Consider the following 25,493-nt stretch of genomic DNA (forward strand, 5'->3'; position numbering starts at 1 on the left):
TCTCCAGATCCCGCCTCGGAAAGGAAGAAGAACGTAGTAATACAAACAAATTAATCAACGACACAAACCCAAATAAATATAGGAAACATTAGAATAATTTGCACTATACAACATGCACTCAAGCAACAGAAGAAAAACAATACCTATCTAGTATACCATACCAAATCACAAAGGAACATAAAATTATCAAGACACTACCGGCAAAATCCTAACACAGATCCTAACATGATCCCTATTGAACTCAGGCGAAGTTACTTTTAGTCATAGTACTGAATTCCTCGCAAAAACCATTATCCTAATACCAACAGTAAAAACAATCCTATGCCTTAATCCTCCTAACAATCTTTCAGACCTTAGAGTAGACGAAACGGGTCCTAGAGCATGGTCGGCGCGTGGTTCTCTCGAGTTAGTCTACTATTTAGATTTGTAATTTACCACTTTCCGTCTATGGGACAAGAACAACATAGACGGAAAAGATTTCAGTTCAGACAACCAATGCAAGTATGTATCCTTTTATCTTAAACTGATTTAGTACTCATGGTAGGCCTTTACCCAGTTCCTCCCATTTTTCCACCCATTCGCTCACAAAATGAAAAAATGCTTTAACGTTAGTTGGATTAGCCAATAAGCTCGGATTCCACATCAGCCTCGTCACATCTGTCAAGTTCAGCATGTTTTCCCTTTCAGTATCTAAAATCGGGCAATGCCATAGGATATGTTCAGCCGTCTCGTCAGCCCCGTCGGGCTCTCCGCAAGTACATTCAAGATCTCTTACTAGTGCGAGGTCATATAATTTTGACCTAAATTCACCATGTCCAGACAACATCTGGACAACACAGTGATCCAAGTTAATTTTCCTTATGCTTAGTTTTTTTCGTATGTTCGGAAAAAATGTGCGCGTCCAGCGTCCCGTCAGAGATGCATCCCACCTAATTTGCCACTCGTCAATAGTTTTTCTGTCATTACTTTTGTTAATGGTTTTAATCTACTATCCTCTCGGTGTTGAACACTAATGTCAAAATATGTAACCAACTCACCTTTTTTTAGTAATTTCACCGCAACAGATTCCATTACCTTTAAGTCTGCCGGAAGTTCAATAAGAAACACAAAGACAAAGAGTCTTCAGTCTTCTCTGTCGGCTGCCAGCTGCTGTGCATCCTCTTACATCAGGTTTACGTCTTGTAGTTCTGCCGACGAACAGTCACCACGATAAAGGCACCCATCCCACTCCCGAAACTGTTTATGATGACTTGTGTCTTTCTTCAGTTTCGCATATTCACTAACAATTTTTTAAAGCGAAAATGTCATATTTCTTTACAATCAAACCGCAAAAATAACAAAACATAGAAACTCTTAAAGCTTTCATTGTACCCTCACTGCAGTATTGTCAATGTGTGATCAATCAAATACACATGATCAGTACAATCACCTTGTTCTAGTTTCTTGGCATGATAGTGAAGGAATACAGTGTTAGTGACAAATCGAGGCTTCGAAGAAGGAAGAAGAACGTAGTAATACAATCAAAACAAGCGACGACACCAGTCAGCAGTGGATATTCAGGACGTTGAGAACCTTGTGAAATAAGACCAAGTCAATCGTATTGTCTGTGCTTAATAACAATTGTCACTGGAAGTTGCTGTATCCGTTTTCTTATTTATTCTACTAACTCACACAGTCAAACCGGCATTTTAGTATAAACATACGACATACATACCTATTTCAGTTTTTTTAAATTTCTACGACACCAATTTCTAACTTTTTTTTTCTACAATTAAAATACCTCATTTATTTATTTCAGTTTATTTGCCACCTTTTAGGTATATAATTTAAATCCTTGTTGATGTGAGTTTTGGGACATATCTCATTTTGTTTTATCACTAGTTTCATTATGTATGGCATCGTTGGTGAAACTTTATTTTGTTCATTATTTTATGAATGAAAATTGCAACATTACATGTTATTTCATTTTTTGCTTTAGTGTGAGAAGGCTAATTTTTTATATATTTGAATTCATGTTTGTTCTGTAGAATTGGAATAAGTCAATGTTTCAAGTTTGGACAATCCAGTCTTTCTACTGGTAAGTATTTTTACCTATTAAAAATGATCAAGATAATATAAATCTTCAAGAAGACCTTGATAGATTGAACGCTATTTGGGGCAATCAATTTTAAAAAGTGTAAACAAATTTCATGTTACTACAATAGTTGTCCAATAAAAAACACATCAACGAGTTAATTATAAATTCTTCTTCGCATAATAACATCCATCTACAATAAGAATGAGAGTTAACACTTTGAGTACCGGCCGAATACACATAGAATTTACCCTGTGCCCGGCCCATTTTTGTGAAATTTCATGCTTTGTGAAGGGTTTCTTAAAAGTGTCATAATTATGAAAATACTTGCTTAAATCAATTGAAACTTCTCAAATTTATTTAACATAATTAAATAAGTAATTTTTGTATGATAGTTTTGCCAACCTTGGCCTTTATGGAGAGCCACATTGCGCATTGCAATGTTTGCACATATACAGGGCCTCACTCCTTTTTTTGTGCTTTGTATCCCGGAGTCGTGTAAACACGTGATTATAATAACCAAATATGAAAAAAACAGTTTTCTTAATGCGTCAGTTTTTGTAAAAGGTTTAGTTGATCACATGACGAACCCTTACTTTTTGTAAGCTTTTTCTACAGTAGTTTCAATGTGCTTGTTATACGTATGTTAACACTTTGTATTCCGGAGCCGTATAAACACGTGATATAACCATGCGTTGTGTCCCAGTCCCATGTTTTCACGTGGTTTACCAGCAGCGAAAAAGTACTAATAAAAGTCACTAGATGTCAATAAAATGCACTTTTTTAGACAGCTGGTAAACCACGTGAAAACACGGGACCGGGACACAACGCATGGTTATATCACGTGTTTATACGGCTCCGGAATACAAAGTGTTAACATACGTATAACAAGCACATTGAAACTACTGTAGAAAAAGCTTACAAAAAGTAAGGGTTCGTCATGTGATCAACTAAACCTTTTACAAAAACTGACGCATTAAGAAAACTGTTTTTTTTCATATTTACTTAGTGTCCTAGAATTTAGTTCATTGATTTGGAATCCTCGATACAATATCTTTAAAATAACATTAATACAAAAGTATAGACACGATAGTATTATGCTATAGATACTTACTCATGTTTATGCGTGTGTTGCTGGAGCACTGCGCCAGCGGCGCGGAGACACTTGTGCACAATTATTATGAGTGTTTACGTTCTAACACGTTTTAATCATCAATGCATTTGTTTATATAACTTAACAATCAAAGTTATTGTTCAAAATTTGTCAATATTATCTCCTATTTCTGGTATTTATTTTATTGAACGTCGGTTTATCTCGCAATGCGTGAGAAGCTAAATCATAAAGAAACTCTGATAAGAAAATTATGATTGTTATACTAGACACTAAAGCTCGGGTTTCCTAGGACAGCGGTGCCCGTATTTTAACGGCCGTAGTGAACATTAATGCGGTTGACAGCCGTCGTAACGGTGACTAGAGAGTGGTTTCCTATAAAAATGGTGTTGACAACACCGTTAAAAAATAAAACCACTCTCTAGTCACCACTACGACGGCTGTCCACCGCATCACCGTTCACTACGGCCGTTAAGATACGGGCACCGCTGTCCTAGGAACCCTAGCTTTACTCTTTTGCCTGTAGCTATTTTATATACGATGTGAGCATTGAGTTAATATAAATCGATGCTGTGAAACACCACCTCAATGCAACTCACATGCAACTCAAGTTGCTTAACATCATATATGTTTTATCGACAGAATCCATGCATTTGTTTTAGCCTAAAATGCACTTTGGCTTGACAATTGGTTCATTAGTGAGAATGAAAATCTCCCTCTTACCATGCTATTTTAATGATAGCAAAGGCCTCCGGTGTTAATATATCAATTCTCCTTTCTTGGTTTTTGGTTTTTGGAAAATTAGGCTTATTTTTTATATTTTTTGTACTATTCCGCATGTATTGGTGTTATTTTCATGCAAAAATGAAAACAGTTGTGGACGGGAATATCAGTTATCGACCCATAAATTGTGCCCTTTTCCGAAGTAGTCCTCCAGAAATGTAGTAATAACAGCCCCCGAGACTCCTAGATACTGGCTATCGTTGATTTTTGTTCCATCTCCAACATAAATTATAAAGTCGAGAACATACCCTGTGGTAATATTGCATAGGACAAACATATTTATCTCAAAACGATGTCTTTTGGAAAGTATATACTGTTTATATGCTAGTTAACCTTAAAAAACAACTATGCTTTCATCAATGCATATGTCTTCGTTTTTTTGTTTGAATCCGAAAAATGAAGCATTCTCTGCAAAGTTACATAGCGATCTTTCGGCATAATTTGACCAAAAATGCTTGATGACAATAGATCTGTGTCAATCGTCAATCGACGAGCACTGGTCCATTGGTGCAAGGAGATTTCCTTGTCATCAACATTGTCACAGTTATAAATACATACATTTCAACTGTGCAGGTTTCATTTCATCTTTGTAGGCGAGATTTTTGTGATGGTGCCGTTTATTTCATTGTGAATGTATGATATTTATAATTTTCCATAGAGATTTTTGACATTATGTAATTATTGAGAAATGCAAAAAAAAAAGATTTCTTCTACTGTTTGGTTAAATTAGAAAATTGAGTAATACCTGAGAAAAAGTCATCAAATTCGTGGATAAAGGAAACAAAAGGACTAGATGTCCAGCCAGGTACGGATTGGATTTCGGTCGGAATTGAAGAACGGTCATCTATAGCAGCAGCACCACTAAATGTGAATGGTTGAGCCAATGTTTTAACGTCGGTAGTTAGTAAAAAACATGTCGGTTAGAGTGGCAATCTCAGGAGCATCGCTTTCATATTGAAAATCGTCTTCAACATGAAAGGATTCAGTCACTTACACCAAAATCTGAATCTATCAAAATGTTTTCTATCTGGTCATCACTTAACAATCGGTTATACATATTAAGATTTTATAATTTATTGTTTTGAATTACAGCATAAAATATTATTTTTATAAACACGACACGCACTTTTAAAATTATTATAATATAGTAGTTATAATTTAAAGTTACTTTAATTATGAATTATATTATTTTGTTTGCTTGCTAAGAAAATAATAAAATCAACGCTAGTGCGTGGAATAGTTTCCACAAAGATAAGGTAATACGACACGCGAGATACCGGACGAGGTCACCGCCGAGCGGGAATTTTAAAACAGTTCGGCCATTTTTTCGCCCGCTCTGATGGAAATCTTGTATGATATAAACAAATATCATTCTTGGAATCATCCAGAGATGTCTCTTACCAGCAAATGTTCAGGGAATATTTTTTACAAACGTTTTGACCACCTATCGTGTACTTATCAACGTATCAGCCTGTAAAGTCTGAGGCTTGATTTTTCAGAATGTCTAAAGATAGTTACCGCTGAGATTGGGTTAAGCATCTTCAAACTATTTTCTTGGACAATTAGATTTCAAAAACAGAGATACATTTTCAAGTAGGACTGAGTCTGCTAGTTTTTGTAAAATTCAAAATCTTCCATCTTGACATATCTTGTTGGATATGAGCTTACATTATAAAATTGTAAATAATATATATAATTTAGCCCATAAATTGTCCCGAAACATTTCATATTGAGTCCCTGTCATTAGAACTTGTCATTCTGTATTCTAACATACTAATTACATGAAAAACAGCACTCTCCGAAAAATATAGGCTACCCACAATAATAGTTTTATTTACATCAACATATTTTACTGTAAATACAATAGTTTTATACCGTTCAATAGAACCCCTTTAATAAATTACATCCTAAATATATCTTGTTTCGATTTTTACACATGCTACCTAACCTACACCTAATTTTTGTTATTAATGTAAATGTACATGGAAACACAGAGAGAGAGAGGAGAGAAGTGTAGGGAGCTCTAGATCTTTTTAAATATCAACCAATCTGGACAATAGAATGTCTTTTCCCCTTTTAATATTTTTTTTCTCCTCCATATTTATAATAAATATACGTAGTATTTTATTTAAAACCATATGATTTTCATAGTCAATAAAAAAATAATATATGTAACGAGATAAGACCATTTAGTGTGATGTACCAACAAAGGCTCGGTAACTACATCAACGGCCAAGAGGTCCCAACAGAATGCCTGTACGAGGTTTTCGCATAACCTAAACTACTTAATACCGAGAACACGTACGATGTTTGCTCGGATACACTTTACATTTATAGCTCCAAGAAAGTTCAACATCTTGGATGAACATATTAAGTTCTCCAAAACAACGTCTATATTTAAGATGAAGATCCATAACTGGATTACATTAAGGGGTAGAGACCACTATATAAAATTGCTTCGGGAATAAATATATAATATCAATGCTGTCTTCATTATTATTCATTTACGCAAATATGTATATCATCTTGGAACAAACTTAATAGTAATGCAAAATAATTTGTGAATGTGTATTTTAACTATTGCTAATCGAAGCATAAAATTATTTAACAATATTTTGAGTTTGTCCAAATTTTTGTAGACAAGAACTGGATTCAACTCCCCGGGGAGCTGTTTATATTGACATATTACAACAGAGATGAAGAACATTTAAGAGAAGTTAATATAGAAGTCTAGGCATCTACAAGGCTTATGACCTGTCAATGGCTGGTTTAAGTGGCCACTTTACAAACTGTGTAACATTCACCATTCAGCCCATATTTGAACATCTATATTCCTTCAATTCTTTCATCTGTTGATGTTTGTGAAGTTGAAGGGCTGAAACCTTTATTTAGTTCTTCATCTCTGTTGTAATATCTTAATAAAATTATTTATTATTATGTTTATTAAATTACATATTCTACCATATATATTTGTTACTATTATTATTTTATTAAATTATTTAATATTTATTTTTACCATCAATTAATTACCGAATTTAATTATAAAATTACTCTAAATTAATAATTACATATTGCCATGTATTATTAAATTACTTTTCTGCACTCCATTTCTTGCCTTGTATAAATTTTTATTATGAATATTTTTTTTATTATTATTTTGTGCATTGTTTTGATTATCTTGTTTATTGTTTAATATGTTTATAAATGTTTTGATTTATACAAAGAAGAGCCCCGACCTAACACGGAATTTTCTAACAAGTCGGGACATAAAAAATTATAATTGTGCTATGATAAAAATAGTCCGGCCAGCAGCGTAGTATACGTAAATGGAGATATTAGGCTTTAGCATTCTCGATTTGCCAAATATATAGATAGCCTACCACTCAATAAATCATTTAGAAAACCTACATATGGTCCAAAACAGATTGTAGATCAGGGGTGCTATTCTGAACCCCTCTCGCAGCACGAAAAAACAGTTTTTCTTGTGTATTTTGTATGTAAATACGCGAGAGGGTTTGGAATACCATCCCAGGGAGAAAAAAAAAGATTTGTTTCCCCTTCGTTACATAAACAAATATCTACAATTTATCATCATCATCATTCCCTTTCCGCACCTAATGGTGCACAGAGCACTCCATTGGTACACCGATCGCAGCGTATCTTGATCATTTTTGTTACATGAAGATAAGATGATCAGTCTTACGCTTCAGGTACCAGTCCAGGGACTATGAAACCGTGGGTATACTGGCGAAAAACGTTAACTCGAAAATATGTGGATTTGACTTAATGATGCAGTTTTGTAAAGTTTTAAACGCTCTACAAACTGGCAAAATTAAGCCGTATTGAATTTCATATGTCAGTAGTTCCAAAAATAAATTTAAGGTTTAGTCATATACTGTTTACTGTTCTACTCCGAATAAAGAGGTGCATCTAAATAAACAAAGTTCGTCTCAAGGCTCGCAAAATATTTCAATAGATTATTTCAGCGAAACTGATGTCTTCAAATCTATTAGTTCTTTAAAGAACACTTGTTCACTTGGTCCCGATTTTGTTCCAACCGCTGTGCTGAAGAGTTGTGTACACATTTTCAAAAAACCACTAACTGTTATTTTCAATCTGTCCTTAAAAACAGGTGTCTTTCCGGAGTTATGGAAGATCTCCAAAATTTCTCCAGTGTTTAAAAAAGGGAATAAAACATGTATCGAAAACTATAGGCCGGTGGCAATTTTATCTGCTCCTGCAAAGGCATTTGAATGGTTGATATATCATTTTGTCTATCCCCAATTAGAACCATTCATATCAAACGAACAACATGGATTTCGGCCTGGGCGTTCAACCAATACAAATTTGATGGTGTTTACGAATTTTGTCACTAAGTCACTCGACAAAGGTGCTCAAGTAGACTGTTCGTACAACGATTTTTCCAAAGCGTTTGATAAGGTAGATCACCAACTTTTGCTTCTGAAACTTCAGAGGATTGGCTTTAGCGACATTCTTCTGAAGCTATTCACAAATTATCTTACAGATCGTAAGCAATATGTGTCATATGGACTGTATCAATCTGAAACATTTAATACCTCTTCAGGGGTTCCTCAAGGATCTAATTTGGGACCATTGTTATTTTTAATCTTTATAAATGATATTGGTAAAGTCATAAAATTTTGTAATTTTCTCTTATTTGCTGACGACCTAAAAATTTTTTGTGAAATACTGACTTCTTCTGATTGTATTAAACTTCAGTGTGACATTCATAATATAATTCAATGGAGCAAACAAAACAAATTGTTCTTCAATGTTTCCAAATGTTTTGTAATGGCATACACAAGAGCATCCAAAACAATATACTATCGTTATCTCATGGACGGAGTAAGACTTGAAAGGGTTTCAACGTCCAGAGATCTCGGGGTGTTGTTTGATGCTCAGTTATCTTTTAATCTTCATATAGTTAATCTATGTAATGACTCCCTTAAAATGCTTGGTTTTGTTCTTAGAAATGCCAAGATCTTTTCTAACACTCAGATTTTGAGGACATTGTATAATTCCTTGGTAAGAAGTCGTTTGGAGTTTAGTTCCATTATTTGGTCGCCACATGAGACTCGATACTCTTTGATGGTGGAGAGAGTGCAGAAAAAATTTCTGCGCTATCTGTACCTTAAAGAGTGTGGATATTATCCTTGGCTCTTCCCAACTGACTTTTTACTGGGAATGCTAGGCTATCAGTCATTATGGAGGAGGAGGGACGTTCATTTGGGTGTTCACTTTTTCCAGGTGATCGGTGGTCGCATACATAACTCAGAAATTCTGATGGATGTAGGTCTGTTCGTACCTGATAACTATCTTCGACAAAGACAGCATCGATTGTTTTACCTACCGCGATGCAGAACCAACCTGCCAATGGTTATGCCGGTTGGTAGGGCAATCTTGCTACTTAATCGCATCGCCTCGGATGTCGACATATTTCACGACAGTGGGCCTTCCCTTAGGAAAGCACTTTCTAACATTTAATTTTTCTTTTTACATTTTGTTATATTATTTTAATAACATAATTATCTACTGTAATTTGTGATTTATTATTGTATTTAGAATGAATTGGGTCTTTTTCTGTAATGTTCTAAATATCTGAATAAATAAATGAAATGAAATGAAATTCAGTCTAAAAGCTTTAAATAACTTAATATTTACTTAATATAAAATTAATAAATGGAAAAATTAAAAGCATGTTTTAAAATGAGCACTTAACATCTTACTATATTTAAATAAGATGTAAAATTGGAACAAAACTTAAATGCTTGAATTCTCAAAGCATTTTTTCTCATTTGAGAGTTAAAGTTTTTTTCCAGTATACCCACGGTAGTATTCTAGTGTGAAAACATACTTTTGAATAAATATTGCATATAAGCATGTCGGGAATCGAACCCGAGACCTCTTGCATGGTAGGTAAATGCACTGACCGTTACTTACAAGTGAGTATATTATTGTTTTATAAATAAGAATACTAGTGTTTATATCGATTATATTTCTTAATCTCCCCATAAATGGTTTTTGAAAAATTGATTGTTTCTCTACTCTTTTCAGCGTGTCATCACGCTTTATGAAATATGAATTCCAAACTTGAAAAGCGTACTAAAGGCCTTGTAAAGATATTAAATTTTGTAGCATGAGAAGGAAGTAATTTCAAGTCATTAGAAGGAAGTAATTTCTAAAAACAGTTATTAGCAATTAGTAACAGTTATTGAAATGAAATAAAAAACAAGTATAATTATATCAGAGGTTTACTGTATTTTCTTACACACAATCTTTTTACATGATATATCGGTATTAAGATTATCACTTATCATTCATATGTAGTTTATTAGCTTTTTATTATAATCATTATAGTAACAATATTATGATTTAAGTCATATTTACATGTTTACTGACAAATTCATGTCATCCGAATTACAATTATTTAAAATAACTACTTTCTGGACGAGAGATTGGTTTGGAGATAAAAATACCTACAAAATATTATTGGCCAAACCCATTCACATTCTGATTAGGAAGATAAAGTATTCAATACTTTTTTTAAATATAATATAATACTTGAATTTTTAAATACATCGAATAAATACGCAACATTTAATTTAGAAAATTTAACCTGTTAAATTTGTTTAGTTGATTCAGACAATTTTAGTGGAAATTTATTTATCTTAGAATTCAAATAGCAGTCTACTTATTAAGAAATAAACTTTACTTTTCAAATGTTTGTGTAACATTTGGCACGGTAAGAATATAATGTGGAATAATCTATTCAAATTTAATAAAGTGTATTCAACGTGCAATAAAGACGCATCGTTTAAAAAGTATCAGTGAAACAGTGATAAAGAAAATGAATTAATATATATTTGGCTAACATGACAGATTTTCAAAAAAATTATTCAATATTTATGAAAACAAGAATTGAACTTTTAAAATATAAATTTTCTAGAGCATTTGATTGAAAGATATAATGTTTTTTATTTCACATTGATAAAATAACAATGCAATTGCATTACTTTTAAACACCCCTTTAAAACGTATATCCAAAACAATAGATTATGTAATAATAATTTATACAAGAATGGTTTAACTGATTAAGATAATAATATTTGTAATAAAACTATGTGAACGGACGCGTTTCGTGAGTAGGTTCCTTAAAATTAATATAAATTGTGATGTATGGTGTCAATATGATTTAAAAGGAAAAATAAATAAAAGCAAATATACAAACGTAACATAAATGTTATATAAATGTAAATGTTATATACAAATGAATATATTGCTAATTATCTCATTTTTATGACACATAATATTAAGTCAGTTTACTAAAAGGTAATGAAATAAAGCTAGAATTGTATAAGAAATATAAATTCATTAAGTTAAAGTCTATATTGTACCACAATGAAAAAGATACAAAAAGTAGTTCTGTGACACAATGACAAACGATAACAATGATACCTTGTTCTGAGAGGCAAATTATTGTACTATCTATTATAATACACGAGATAGTGTCGCACTTAATATATATAAATACATATATAATATTGAGATACTTATACTTTTATAAACAAGAAACAACACAATTAAAATAAAATTTGATACAGATTCAAAATAAAATATATATCTAAAACAAACATTCTCTAAAAGGTAAATTGGATAAAATATCTATTCTCAATACTCCCCTGTTGTGGGTGGTCTGTAGTCCTCTAGAGGGCTGAGGAACACCCGATAGTTGTGTCTATGTACCCCTAGTGGGATCCCTCTCTATATTATACTCGTATGTGGTAGTAACTTGAAATATTTTGGAAAATGCGAACTCGGAGTAAGTAGTATTTTCAACATGATAATATTTAGATTCATTAAAATTCTCTATGACGTCGATAAAGTGAAAAATTACAGTAAATTGTGTAAATTCTCCAAACATGAGACTAATATAATGTAATATAACAGCTCCACTATGGACAATATGGTGATCCCTAAATGTAGTGTTCCTGATCACTAAGGAGACCCATAGAGGATTCTCTAGACACCGGAACTACTTATCTGCCGAGGTAAAGTAAACCCTATTCCAATATGCGTAGGTACTAAAAACTTAGCCCACCCGCCGATGGGAACGAACTGCGCACTAAAGTAAAACATTTAACAAGAATGGTCCGAATGTATTGCATATTATCGTTACCTCTACCTAAAGCAGGCGGTTTCCTCCTGCTACGAAACTCTCCGCGACCCGTGTCGCCGATTCCTTCAGCCAGTTCAACTGTATTAGCTTTATTGTCCTAAGGGTGTTTCCGTACCGAACAGAAGTGCGAACCCTAACAGGCACCTCACTATGGAATCAGTAAAATATCAGTACGCAAGTAAAATACTAACCGAAGCATTCATTTCACTTATATCTAGAATGAAGGTAATTAGTTATAAACTCGCCGATCAGTGACGCGATCTGCGGTAATCACTTTGTTGGCAACATTCTGTATTCTGGCTGCGAGAGCAAAATACATGGTGTCCATTCTACACTTGGTGTTGAACCTTAAGTCCCTCGACCCCCGAGAGAAATGCGCCCATCACAGTACCGCAACAACCACTATCTCCCTTTCTCCGGACCGTAACAGACTCGACTATAAAGTGTAACACACGGTGTCCATTCTGCACTTGGTGTCAAACTGTCTGACGCTCGTATTGAGGAGGAAGACGAGAGAGCGGAGTGTGCAGAGAGCACGCTGCATGGCGTAATAATAGCGCTAGGTATGCTTCAGCCAGTGTGCGGGAACCCACTGCGGTTCTCTCTCCAGACTGTTGATTTCAGCCAACAGCTGTGTGTAAGCGCGTTGAGTATCGTTGTTTATGATAATCATGTCGAATAAGTGCCCCCAACGGAGTTCCATGTCTCGAGCTGTTGCTATAATTTCTTTCAATTCTTCTTCCTGTAAATACAAAATTAAATCGTTTGAATTTGTTTAAGCCTCAACCGTTTTATTAAATTCCTAAATTTTATTAGGTTTTTGATCAATTTGTTTATGTTCACGTGTAAAATAATTATACCAATCATTGACCAATCATGTAAGACCAATGATGTAATTTTAGGAGCTAAATAATTACATCATCCATCAACCTCCCACCGCTTTTTCCATCAGTCAATCAGAGTAACAAAATAATAATTCTGTCATTGCAATTAATTGAATGCACCAATACAGATTAACAAAATTAAAATCAGCAGAATTTAGAATTACAGCCATGTTCTTGCGAAACACATAAGGTTTATAAAAAGGTGAATTAGTAATAAATAAGACTTACTTTATAGGCTTCTCCATTTCTTAACTTCTTTTGTCTAAGTTTTTCCAAGCTAGGGGGGGCTACCAATACGGTATAAGGTTTCAGGTCTGAGTTCCGAAGTAACTTCAAGGACTGTGGATGGAGGTTAAGGACGCAAATCTTTCCGGAGTTTACTACTGTTCTTATTGCTTCTAATGATGTTCCTGTAACATAACATAAAAAAATAATTACTTCGGTTCAAGAATGAGATGCATGGAAAACAAATGAAAACAAGAAATACAACATGGCTACATGAGTTTAAAAAAGTAGTCACCATAAAACAATGATTTAAAATAAACTATAAATGTCACTGCATTATAATAGATGTACTTATGTAAGTAATGTAGGTACACATAATATGTATTATGCAGATGTTATAATATGATTTATTTAAGTATTTTGTACATAATGTGTTAGACAAAAGTATAAGTACCATAGTATGCTTTTTCATATTCCCCATGTTCTACAAATTTCCTATTTAATATATCTGCTTCAAACTGTGTCCGGGATATGAAGTGATAGTCCTGACCTGCTACCTCATTTTCTTTTCTTGGTCTAGATGTGTCTGCAAAATTTAAAAAACTTATAATTTTATTCTTATTAATTAAAGTTAGTTCTTTTTGACAGATAGATAGATCTGTGAAATAATGAAAAAAAACTTCACTTTCAGATATTTTATAATCTTTTTTCATAAACCTTCTCAAGTAAACAGCATAATTACAAATATTTGGTAAGTCATTGCCATTGCTGACAACCAATCCTGCTTTTTAATTTCCATCTTGAACTATTGTTTGATGTTGTGGGTACTGTAGGTATTGGTAATATGTACATAACATTTATAATGTTTGAAAATGTCAATAGGTATCTTTAATTTGTCTTTACACATGCTTTACATTGCACACTGACAAAAGCCACTACCTACCTAATAAATTGTGTAAAAAGCAGTTATTTAAAAAAATGTTATCTGATAGTTAGTAGTCAAATATCTTGACTTTTGACTTTGTAAGGAATGAAGTAATAAGAAAACCGACACAGCAAACTCCTGTGATAACTGTCATCAAATGGGGGCGATAGGTTTTTTATCAATTAGTGACTTCAGTAAATATAGACGATTTATTTTAATATACACTCGATATAGATGGTCTATTTAATAAATCGTCTATATCAATTGTCATACGAGTATACGAGTACACCTTAAAATAGTAGTACTAGGTGTCAAAATCACCAATCTTTTTCAATATTATCCTTGCCTAGTACTAATAAAATAATTCTATATTCTATTTTATGTGGCTTACGTGGAATGGCTGCTGCAAATCTTTGGCTATCTTCCATTAATCTTTGCCTCAGTTCATGTCGGCCAATGTTGGGTGGACCAATCAGGACAATGGGCCTCTTGTGAGATGCTCTTGGGTAGTATAATCCTACTTCTTCATATGTTAAGATCTCTTCACTGTCGTATTCTGTAATAGGGAAACAAATTTTAGTTCATTTAGCAAGGTTACCTGATTAGATTTCATTTAAGATTCTTAAATAAGAGGTCTTATCAATTCCCTCCTAAAAATCAATAAAAAATGTAGGTAATGTCTTGAACAAATCCATGGTCATATTGTAGGCTACATATACTTACTTACATATACTTGTTAAGATTTATGAATACAAACAATATAACTACATATTTATTTAAAGGTCTACACGTAAAGAACAGAAACATTAAAATATTTATTGATTTATTACAATTATTTTAGAATATACAACTTTTTTTATTTTATTTTATTTTATTTATTATTTTTTTTTTTTTGCACCACAACAGGCCAGGAGGCCCAATTACAGCGGTGAATTACATCACAAAACACCCAGGCTTGAGAAAAATCACATTTTAATTTTTGGTTTTCTCACCGGGAATCGAACCCGGAACCTTCCGTCTGTGAGTCAAGCGTCTTGACCACTACACCACGGAGGCCGCCAAATATTCATGTATCCAAATATTATTTATAGGTATTCATGTCCCAACTTGCTAGAAATAAAATCTGTGTTAAGTTGTGACTAACAAATGAGTTAAAAAGTAATTGTCATAAATTTACAGGTAAAATAGTTAAGTTAAGTTTCAGATAGTTAACATAATTGACATGAATTTAAGTCAAAATTTCACAAATGATGGACATAAAATAATTAAATTTGTTAAAATTTCAATTTCATTTGCAAAATACACAGTATATTTAGGTTGTTTTATTCCATGATGTTTACAGAGACAATAAAAATATTGTCATTCTATACATTTACTTCTATAATATTCCTTGAATCTTCTTTGCCATATTAGCAGATATAGCATTTGGATATCACCTGATGATTCCGGGAAAATATAGAAAGAAGAACATCTCACCTCTATAAATGTGTGAATTCCACGTGAAATAATTTAGATAGCTTTATTATGCAATATAGTTTACCGTCAGGTCCCGTGGTGGCGTAAAGAGGATATCCCGCTTCACTTGATGCCTTCTTGGTCTTCTTCTTCCTCGGAGGTTTCCTGGCACACAGTAAGGTCCCTCCCTTTCTTGGCTTATCTCGCGCTGCCGCTTCTCCCGCTAATGTTAATTTCATCGACTCTCTCCTGTAATTAATAAAAATAAAAATATTTATAAAAAACCATAATGTTAATAAAATTAACGACATAAATATTCATAAAACTTTACATGCTTTAACAATTGTTTCGTCCTTTAACAATTCCAATACTTTTTTTGCACCACAACAGGCCAGCAGGCTCAATTCTATTGGTGAATTACAGCACAGAACACCCAGGCTTGAGAAAAATCACATTAATTTTTTTTGTTCTCACCGGGAATCGAAATCGGGATCGTGAGTCAAGCATCGTGACAACTACACTACGGAAGTCGCTGTGGATTTTAACAATGTAGACATATTTTTATGTATTAAATTTCCTTCTGATACGCATAAGGTAAACTCAGTTAGTGTTAGCGCTAAAGGAAAAGTGTTTTCAGTTAATCTTTGAAAATAAAAGAGTACTACTTTTAATATTGAAATTTGATAAGGAGAGTAATGTTTAGTTTCTCAAGTTTATTAAGGAAACCTATATTGTAAAATTTCAATATACCTATGTACATTCCTACATGCCTAAGAGTCAAACCAAAGAATAAGTGATAGGGTCAACTACAAGTTTGTCATTTGGCCCAAAGAAGTCTCAAAATGTTTTGTGTTAGTAGAGATTTTTTTATTATTTAAAACTAAACAAAAAAAAACTGGCCATTGAAATTGGGAAGGGAGTATTGTAAAAGTTGCATGTATCAGTAAGAAAGTGTATTATTTATTAAATATATAAAATACGCTGTCGGTTGTGCTGCACTATTTTTGGTCTTACTTGGTAAATAATTTATTCCTGCATAAAAAATGCCCAGATTGGAATCTATTACATTAAAACAGTGTTTTTAAATACGCAACCTCCAGTTAAGCCAAAAAAGATCTCCATTTTGAAAAAAAGAAACCTAAATTTCTTACAAACAAGAAAATAAACCTAGATAATAAAAAAATGTTAAAAAGATCAAAAAAGTTGTTTGCATAAAATAATCCTTATTAAAATTTGAATTTTATTTTTTTAATAATATGTATCTTGTGTACATATTTCATGTTCTTCACATTTTGTACTTTATAAATAAGATGTTTGTTACTATGTCATATAAAAGTACTCTGGGTGTAGATTGAAAATAAAATAATTTAAATAATAAGTAGAAGATTTAGCTTCTGTCCCGTAGGTTTAGTAAATATAATATTAGAATATTAATTAAAATAGGAAAGAAAATAAAAGACTGCAATTTCTTGTACAAGTATTTTGAATATTTAGTCAAGAAATGACATACTCGTATCATCCTATGATCTGAATTAGACCTGCCATGGAGAAGCAGCAAAATAAATGTGTCTGACAACTTACTGGTGTTGGAATGCTTGACTCGGTATTAATCCAGCCAAGGTTTGGTCTTCCTCTCCTTCACGAAAGGCTTGCCACCAGTTGGGATCTTCTCGGCTTATCACATGAAGGACATCTCCTTTTTGGAAACTAATACCTGGAATACAAAAAAACAAATGTAATTAGATTTTTTAAATTCAATTTATGTGTTTATATATATGTACATGTTTACATTACAAAATATTACATCGTAATTCATAAAAATAAATGAGATATATATAAAAATCGTATCGTCAGTGATACTGCAATACCGCACTACAGTTATTGCGATACAGTTATTTTGAAGAAAATATTTTACGGCAATAAATTTGCTATGGGAACTTATACCCGTATGCAGAGACTAAACTTAAGGTGAGGAAAGTACATTCTAATTTCAAATGCAGAGAATAACCCGGAGGTGAAGACAATAGAATTTACTTTCCTCACCTAAAGGTTTGTCTCTGCATACGGGTATTAGTGTCGGTAGTTTAAAATTATTGCTATTTTTACTCTAAATTTAATAATAGGGGTATTCCCACTTGTTTTCTTTTTCTTTTTACCTTTTAATATAAGTTTGTCAGCAAGTGGGAAATAGAGGATATGGAAAGAGGTTATGAAAAATACACCACAACACCCAGATTTTCGATTTTATCGGTTTTGTTCGGAGTTTGTTTTGGATATCTTTATTGCACTTGAGAAATAAATCCTACTCGGATATTTTTATTGCAACTGGCGGGAATCGAACCAGCGACGCTAGATTCACAGTTGAGCGTCTAACCAACTGCGCCACAGCACCTGTCGTAAGTAATACATTAAAATCTTAAGTAACATAAAATATTAACGGAATACGTTTTAGGTTACCTTGCCAAAAATTCTATCGATAGTTGTGCTGAATTTTTGCAATATTAACATCTTTAAAAAATGTTGAAAAAGCGAGAGAATCTTTCATCTTAAAACTCCCCGGAAACGTGAGAAATATCAATATCCAAAGTAATATTGTTCAACATGGAGGCAGCCTTCCCAACAGGCAAAACCATCGGCAGGTTGGTACTGTATATTGTAAAGTGAAACAGCCTGTGTTGACGCTGTCCAAGGTAATTATGAGGAACAGAAAAACTAATGCTCTGCATAATTTGAGGGATCTCAACAATGCCGCACAACAATTAATAAAAATGCGTAGTAGATACACATCCCTTAATATTTTTATTTTTATGGGTAACTTATACAGCGCTATTTTCATAATATAATACCTCACGGGCGCTTAACATAGTGATTCTATTAGATTAATAAATTTAATTGAAGCTTTTAAATTTATAATTTAATTAAAAGAATTTATTTTGTTATCACATGCTACGGACACAAATGATTTAGAGAACAAGTGGGTTTTAAGTTTTTTACGAAACATCACTTCACTCTCACAGCCTCGCACCTCTGCTGGGAGAGCATTCCACGCCGTAGGGCTTGCGACGGCAAATGTGCGTTCACTGAATTTAGTGCACTGTTTGCGTCGAGGTAAAATAACCTTTTCTCTCGCCATAGATGTAGCTGATCTAAGCGTTTGACGCCTGTCAGCTAGTTCATCTGGAATGCATAGTTCCCTTAGATATTCCGGAGCCCGGTCTATAAACAGCTGTAACCAAGCAAATCCTTGAAAAACTCAGTGGGATAGAGCCATGGGTAATATCATATTTCCCTCATACAGAGAAATTGAAGAAATTTCTTCTGAACTCTCACAATCATGTACTTTAACTCATATGGCCCCAGAATCAATTGTAAAACATTTGTTTGATTAGGAAATTATAATAAAGGTAAATAAAATACTTTCACATTTCATTTATTTCATATATCTAGTTTGTCAACATATAAACAAGCTCTCAAGTACAGAATTTCAATTTATAAAACAAATATTTTAATAAATGACACTTAATTTATTAAAAGGTTTATACTTTAATCCACTTAGTTTATATTTAGTCAAACTAAGTTGATTGAAGTGTCGACCTGTCATAAATGTAAATTTTTGGTCAATGTTTATGCAAACATAATTTTTCTGTCTCAAATGTTACCTAATTATGGAAATAGAAAATCTTACCTAATTCTCTACAAGGAATGTAGATATCTTCCTCAGGATCATAGTCGAAGTGTGCCTTGACATGGAGTACGTTGGTGTCTCTGTGTCGGGGCCGCTGGACACCGGCGAGTACCGCTGGCACCACCAGGAAGGTGAGGGTACCCGACATACTGCCCAGGAGTTCACAAACCTCGTTCACCGACTTGCCCCGCATTTCTATACCGTTCACTTCTAGCACCTGTAATCAACACATCGATAAATATCACTAAAATCTAACCAGATCAAAGAAACAGGAATTCATCATCATCAGTGGCGGATCTTATGCCTCTTGCCTCAAGCAAGGAAGGTTCGGTGCTCGATTCCCAATGAGATTATAATAATATGTGAACTCACTCAGGTTTGCGTGTTTAGGGGTGTGTAATGGGGGAAAATAAAAATGAATAAATCATCATCATACTCTTATCTACACCAATCATGGAGAATAGGGCACTGCATTCATACACCAAATGCATCATATTTTATTCATATGGAAAAAATGATCATTCTTACGCTTCAGTTGTAATGAAATATTTACTGAAAAATTGGTTTAGAACCATTAGCCTTTTACTGGATTAAAAATTATATTTATGTATTACAAATATTTCACGGGAATCGAACCTAGGATCGCAAACATGGTAGATGAATGCGTGGACCATTCTCCTCTCAATTCGACTTTTCAGAATGTTTACCTGAAAGCAGCCATAAAGTTGAAAACACTCTTTCGGGGTTTTGGCTTAATTTCACACGCAGAAATGTATTTTTTATGCACTTGAACACATAAATTATTACCGTATCAAACAAACTTGAATTCACAATACTATAGTCGAACGAACATAATAAAATGATTAGCATTTTAATAATAAATAATCTAAATTTATTTGGAGTCAAGACGAAGTAATTAATTTATTGTTGATTGGTCTATTTCCATTAAAATTATCAATTAGTTATAAACCTAATAGTTTCTTTTTAACTAACTAATTTAGAGTGAAGTAGGAGTAATACATATTTTTTCATTCCGTATATACGACTACTAAAAATGGATACCTGAATTAATTTGTACTTTTAATAACAATAATTATGTGAAGCATCTAATTATAATTTTTTTTATTTTATTATTTATAAATTTATTGCAAAAAAATTAAATATACATACTTAATAACAGGGAATCTACATAAAACCAATTAATGTAAAATGAAAACGGAGTGTTCTCTGTTTATGATAGTCTCCATCTAACATGGCACATTTGACACTTTTATTTCAAGTGAAGCAACGAGATAAACAAATATTCAAGATGTGCTCCAATACTCGTATTTTTAGCTGCATGACAAAAAAAAATAGATATTTTCCAATAATTATTGATTTACTCATAATACCATGGATTTGTTCAAAAAAATAAGTGGTGACATGAAAGCATTAGATAGAAAATTATTTTCACGCTCCAAGAATCAATTTCTACCATTATTCAAATAATAACACATAAACTAATTCATATTACGATGCTATTATTTTATGTAAATACAATAATTATTTTTACTTTTACCAGACTTTATGGTCTGTTAAATTAATACATACATATTACTGGTGATGTGTATTTTCTATAACAGAATATGATTTCAATAAGAAAAACGTTAATGTATTTTTATGCAGTGAAAATATTTGATTTATTTGCTTACTTTGACTAATAATAAATAGTACCGCAGACGTTTGATAAATAAACTCACTATTCCCTTACTAGCTTCATCTCGTGTTTAGCGAATTTTGTATTTTCCTTAACAATAATCAATTGGCGGCTTCCGTTGTGTAGTGGTCAAGATGCTTGACTCACACACGGAAGGTTCCGGGTTCGATTCCCGGTAAGAACACAAAAATCAAATGTGATTTTTCTCAAGCCTGGGTATTCTGTGATGTAATTCACCACTGTAATTGGGCCTCCTGGCCTGTTGTGGTGAAAAAAGATACAATTAAATAGCTGAAAATAGAGAAACTTATGACAAATCATGATACATGAGCAAACATTTATGTAAGAACCAGATATACATATTTCCTTAGTTCATACTTCTGTGTAATTTTTAACGGTGTCATTACTCATGTGCTTTAAATTGAGTAAAATGTACTAAAAACTATAACTAAAAATCCACTTATTTATTAATTAAACTGTGGGGACCAGAGAGTGAGAGACGGGGATCTATTGTTGTCTATGGCCGCAGTGCCCAATGGACTTCATCACTCGCCCTTCTCTGCCTTCACCAGTATTCAAATTAATTTTAAAGTATTCTTTGTTTAAACTCTGTATTTTTGTGTGTAATAAACCAAAAATTGTAAGTAACTTAAAATATTTTATTTATTTATTCCTTGAGGTTAAGTCCGTGATATCCCTTAAATCCATTAAATCATATGTTTTACATGATCTAACAAATAACTACTATCTAGTAGAGTATAATAATATATCTCTACAAAAAAATACACCTCTGTCCTGTTCTTCATAGTTGCAATGTAATTTTAATAGCAAAATTATTTTCATTGGTAAATTTATATGTACAAGCTTCTGTCTGCCCACTAAAAAACAGTTGTAATTTGGAAATAAATATGTAGGTATATATTGTGGGGTAATTACTACAACTAGGTAACTTACCTTGCAATATTATGTGTTTTTAGTTTTTTGACTAATCTGTTTTTTTAGTGGCTGGAAGATACTGCTTTTAGCAATAAGCTCACCAAAGTGCATATATTTTGGACCTAAAGTTTTATCATAGGATGAATTGCCAAAAAAATAAAAATATTTGTCATATTCTCATCATGTTTTTGCATCAACATTTTTCTGTGCAATGTCTTGTCTGATCATGATGAAAGTCCATTAGAGAATAAAAGCATAACAATGCATCAACTTTGTACTTATAATGTTTCTACTTAATTATACATCATTGGATAGTACTAACCTCGTCTCCTTCGTGAAGAAGTCCTGATTTCTCTGCGGCTCCTCCTCTGACCACTCTACCTATAATAACTGCATCTCCTTCATTCCTAACAGTAGCACCTTAAATGAAAAAAAATCATGCTTAATCGTGGTCAAACACAATATTATGTTTAGAAGTACACCGTGTAAAATGAATTAATGAAATAAAAAGGTATCTAAAAAACTAATAACAATATTAGTTTAGTTAAGATAAAATCCATATTTTACGCATTGGTTTCAACAAACTACATACTATCAATGGAAAACTGTAGTGTATGTCTGAAATTATTATCTTACTAATTGTTGCTAGTAAGATATTGTTTTTTAAATCTTAAAACCTTAGAAACTTATAAGGGACTGCATATTAGGTAACTTTAGGGTGGTAAATTTAAACAAATAATTTCGAATACATAGATAGGTTTGTTTTAAAACAGTTTGGGTATTTTTACTTTAACAATCTTCAATGTTTTTATTCGTCATTTTAAACTATTGTTATAGTGAATTTATTATAACTTAGAAAAGTTGTCACCTCTGGAATATAGAAATGAGGAGGTGAAAAAAGATAATATGACATATCAACAGATGTTTTATTGAATCTAAGATTTACAAATTCAGATATGAGAAGCAACAGAGATTGTGCATATATGATGATTTTGAATTAGATTTATTTGCCATCATTATGGGTACCAAAAAGAGTCTTGGATTAACACCCAGGAGGCAGCTGATAGGTCGGCAAACCGAGGCTGTGATGGGATGGTGACATAATAAAGGATGCATCCCAACTACTAGAAGTTTTTAAGTGGAGGGTTGCAGCAGTTGATAGAAGAAGTTGGACGCAGAAGTTGATGGAGACCAAGACTCGATATGGGCTGTGGTGCCATTGGAGAGAGGGAGATTTATTGTTTATAAATTACATAATTACAAACTTGTAGAAATAAAAAATACAAAATCAATGTCACTGTCTGTACCAACTCAGCACCAGACAAATATCACATGGAGTTGAAATATACTTCGTCATGATTGTAGAACAACGACGCATGTGATTTTCTTCAACTTTAAATGGGAGCGGTTTATTTTTTTTTGTCACTTTATGTCACCACCCACAAAAGTACGAGTTTATACTTTGATACTTGGGTTAGTTATCTATACATTTTTTTTAAACCTAGAAAATAAAGCCTTTCTAAAATCTTTTGAAGACCAAGAAAGTCAATTTTCCATTTTTCGCACATCCATTGTTGTTCCACGATCGTGACAAGTCCATTTTGTAATTTAATTTAATTTGTTGATTAAGATTTACATACATACATACATACATATTTATATATACGGAAGAGAAGAGAAACACAGAAATAATAAAAAAACAGTTTAAATTTATAATTGATTTTTACATTTGCAAATCACGATTTGTCGCCCGACTAGACAATAGTCTGTTCTAAGGCTAGCAAATTATTAATTCACTGGTTTGCAATGGAACATGTAAATCCATCTATCTTGTGTAGTTTTATGATTGAAAATACATATGCATATGAAATTGTATCAACTAATACTTACAAATTATATGTTTTCTAGTATGTATCTTTGTAGAATTACTTTGATAAAGGTACACAATTTTTTTTTTCGCTAAGCATCAAAGAGATATTTATTTTATGTTGGATTTAACCAGAAGTTGTGAGTGAATGAATTAATATGTAAATAAATAAGGGTCATATTTACCTAGAGGTTCATTAGTCTTCTCAATTTTGATAATGTTAATGTGTTCCCCGGCCTCCACATCGTGAAGGTCTCCCGAGGGTAGAGTGAGTGGACCCGCATCTAACACCACACTGTGTATCAGGTTGTTAGGTATCGTGTGGTTCTGAAATTGACATGAAAATGTATAAAACTAGAATTCAGGGCAATCTATTATATAGTTTTATAATTTGAATAGAATGACATTTATTGTTTTCCTGCTCAAGTGTAATGAAACCATTAATCAACAATCTTTTGAGTTTGTCCAAACATTTATAAACAAAGACTGGATTTCACCCCTTATACAGCTCTATCTGAGCGTATCCCGACACTGCATGGATTGTGCATATTATATTCGTTCTCTAACGCATGATTTACTCCTATGAAGCATAGTATATCTTGGCCATGTCATGGTTTCTTTCAATTAAGCGGTTTCTTTCAATTTAGCGGTTTCTTTCAATTTAGCGGTTTCTTTCAATTTAGCGGTTTCTTTCAATTTAGCGGTTTCTTTCAATTTAGCTGTTTCTTTAAATTAAAGCTCATGCAAAATAAAATATGCATGGTGACGTTTGGGCACGCGTGAGCTGGGCCCAGATTACAATGGGAAGTTAACAGTTAGTTAAAGTTATCTCTGACCGTCTATAAAAAAAAACCAATATTAATTTGTGTACGAAAATGAGTATATTTGAATGAACATTCAAAGTATCTTCGTCAGTAACCTATAATTGAGCATGTTTAGAAGAAAAAATTGTATGCATATTCTGATTTTCATACAGAAAACTTAATTTTACCATGAAGATAAAATTGAAAAAAAATGTTAACTTTCCATTGTTATCGGGGCCCTGACAAGATAAGAAAGTCACCAGCTAGAGATGATCTCGCTAGATCTTTCAGCGCTACCATTTAACTTATATTAAACCCACGTAATTAAAAAGAAAACATTGCATATGTTGTATACGTATGATATGAAAATAAAGGATAAGCATAATGTTATAATACCTTGTGTATCGCTGGTTCTGGATTTGGCTGTCTGCACATAGAGGCGGGGTCCAACAAGGTAGCAGCCTGGTCATGTGCATACAGCAAGGCCTCGAACCAGTCTCCCCCGAGAATTGAACACAGCTCAGCCGCTGCGGGGGCACTGCTGTTTGCCAACACTTCCATGCACTGGAAATAATAATAATAAAAGTTTTCCAGGAAACAAGTAGGGGGCGTGTACAATGCTTTCCATATTTTGTACATAAGTGCTATAATAATAATAAAAATATCTTTATTTACCATAATATAAGTATGCAATGCATCAAGTTGTTCAAGGAATTTGATATATTAGATATGAGGCAATTATAAATATCTAGAATAATTATGTTTGTGAAAGCAAATTATTCTACCGAATCCCAAAAGGAACACTCCCACACTACCAGAAGTCAGACTAAAGGATGAGTCATGGGGTCTACA

General features: G+C 32.8%; 1 protein-coding gene across 1 annotated transcript; it reads right to left on the bottom strand.

Moving 5' to 3' along the window:
- Positions 1 to 11,786: 11,786 nt before the first annotated feature.
- Positions 11,787 to 25,492, bottom strand: sdt (MAGUK p55 family member stardust). Its single transcript, XM_088242303.1, has 10 exons — positions 25,038 to 25,492; positions 24,024 to 24,165; positions 22,294 to 22,391; positions 19,340 to 19,556; positions 17,236 to 17,368; positions 15,740 to 15,903; positions 14,591 to 14,755; positions 13,729 to 13,860; positions 13,278 to 13,459; positions 11,787 to 12,907 (listed from the first exon to the last, which is right to left on the bottom strand). The coding sequence occupies exons 1-10, from the start codon at positions 25,317 to 25,319 to the stop codon at positions 12,725 to 12,727; spliced, it is 1,698 nt and encodes a 565-aa protein (XP_088098429.1). The 5' UTR covers positions 25,320 to 25,492; the 3' UTR covers positions 11,787 to 12,724.
- Between the last annotated feature and the right edge of the window lies 1 nt (position 25,493).

This window comes from Micrasema longulum, unplaced genomic scaffold (assembly GCF_059751315.1).
Source record: "Micrasema longulum isolate JH-2025_06_02 unplaced genomic scaffold, ASM5975131v1 h1tg003604l, whole genome shotgun sequence".
NCBI lineage: Eukaryota > Metazoa > Arthropoda > Insecta > Trichoptera > Brachycentridae > Micrasema > Micrasema longulum.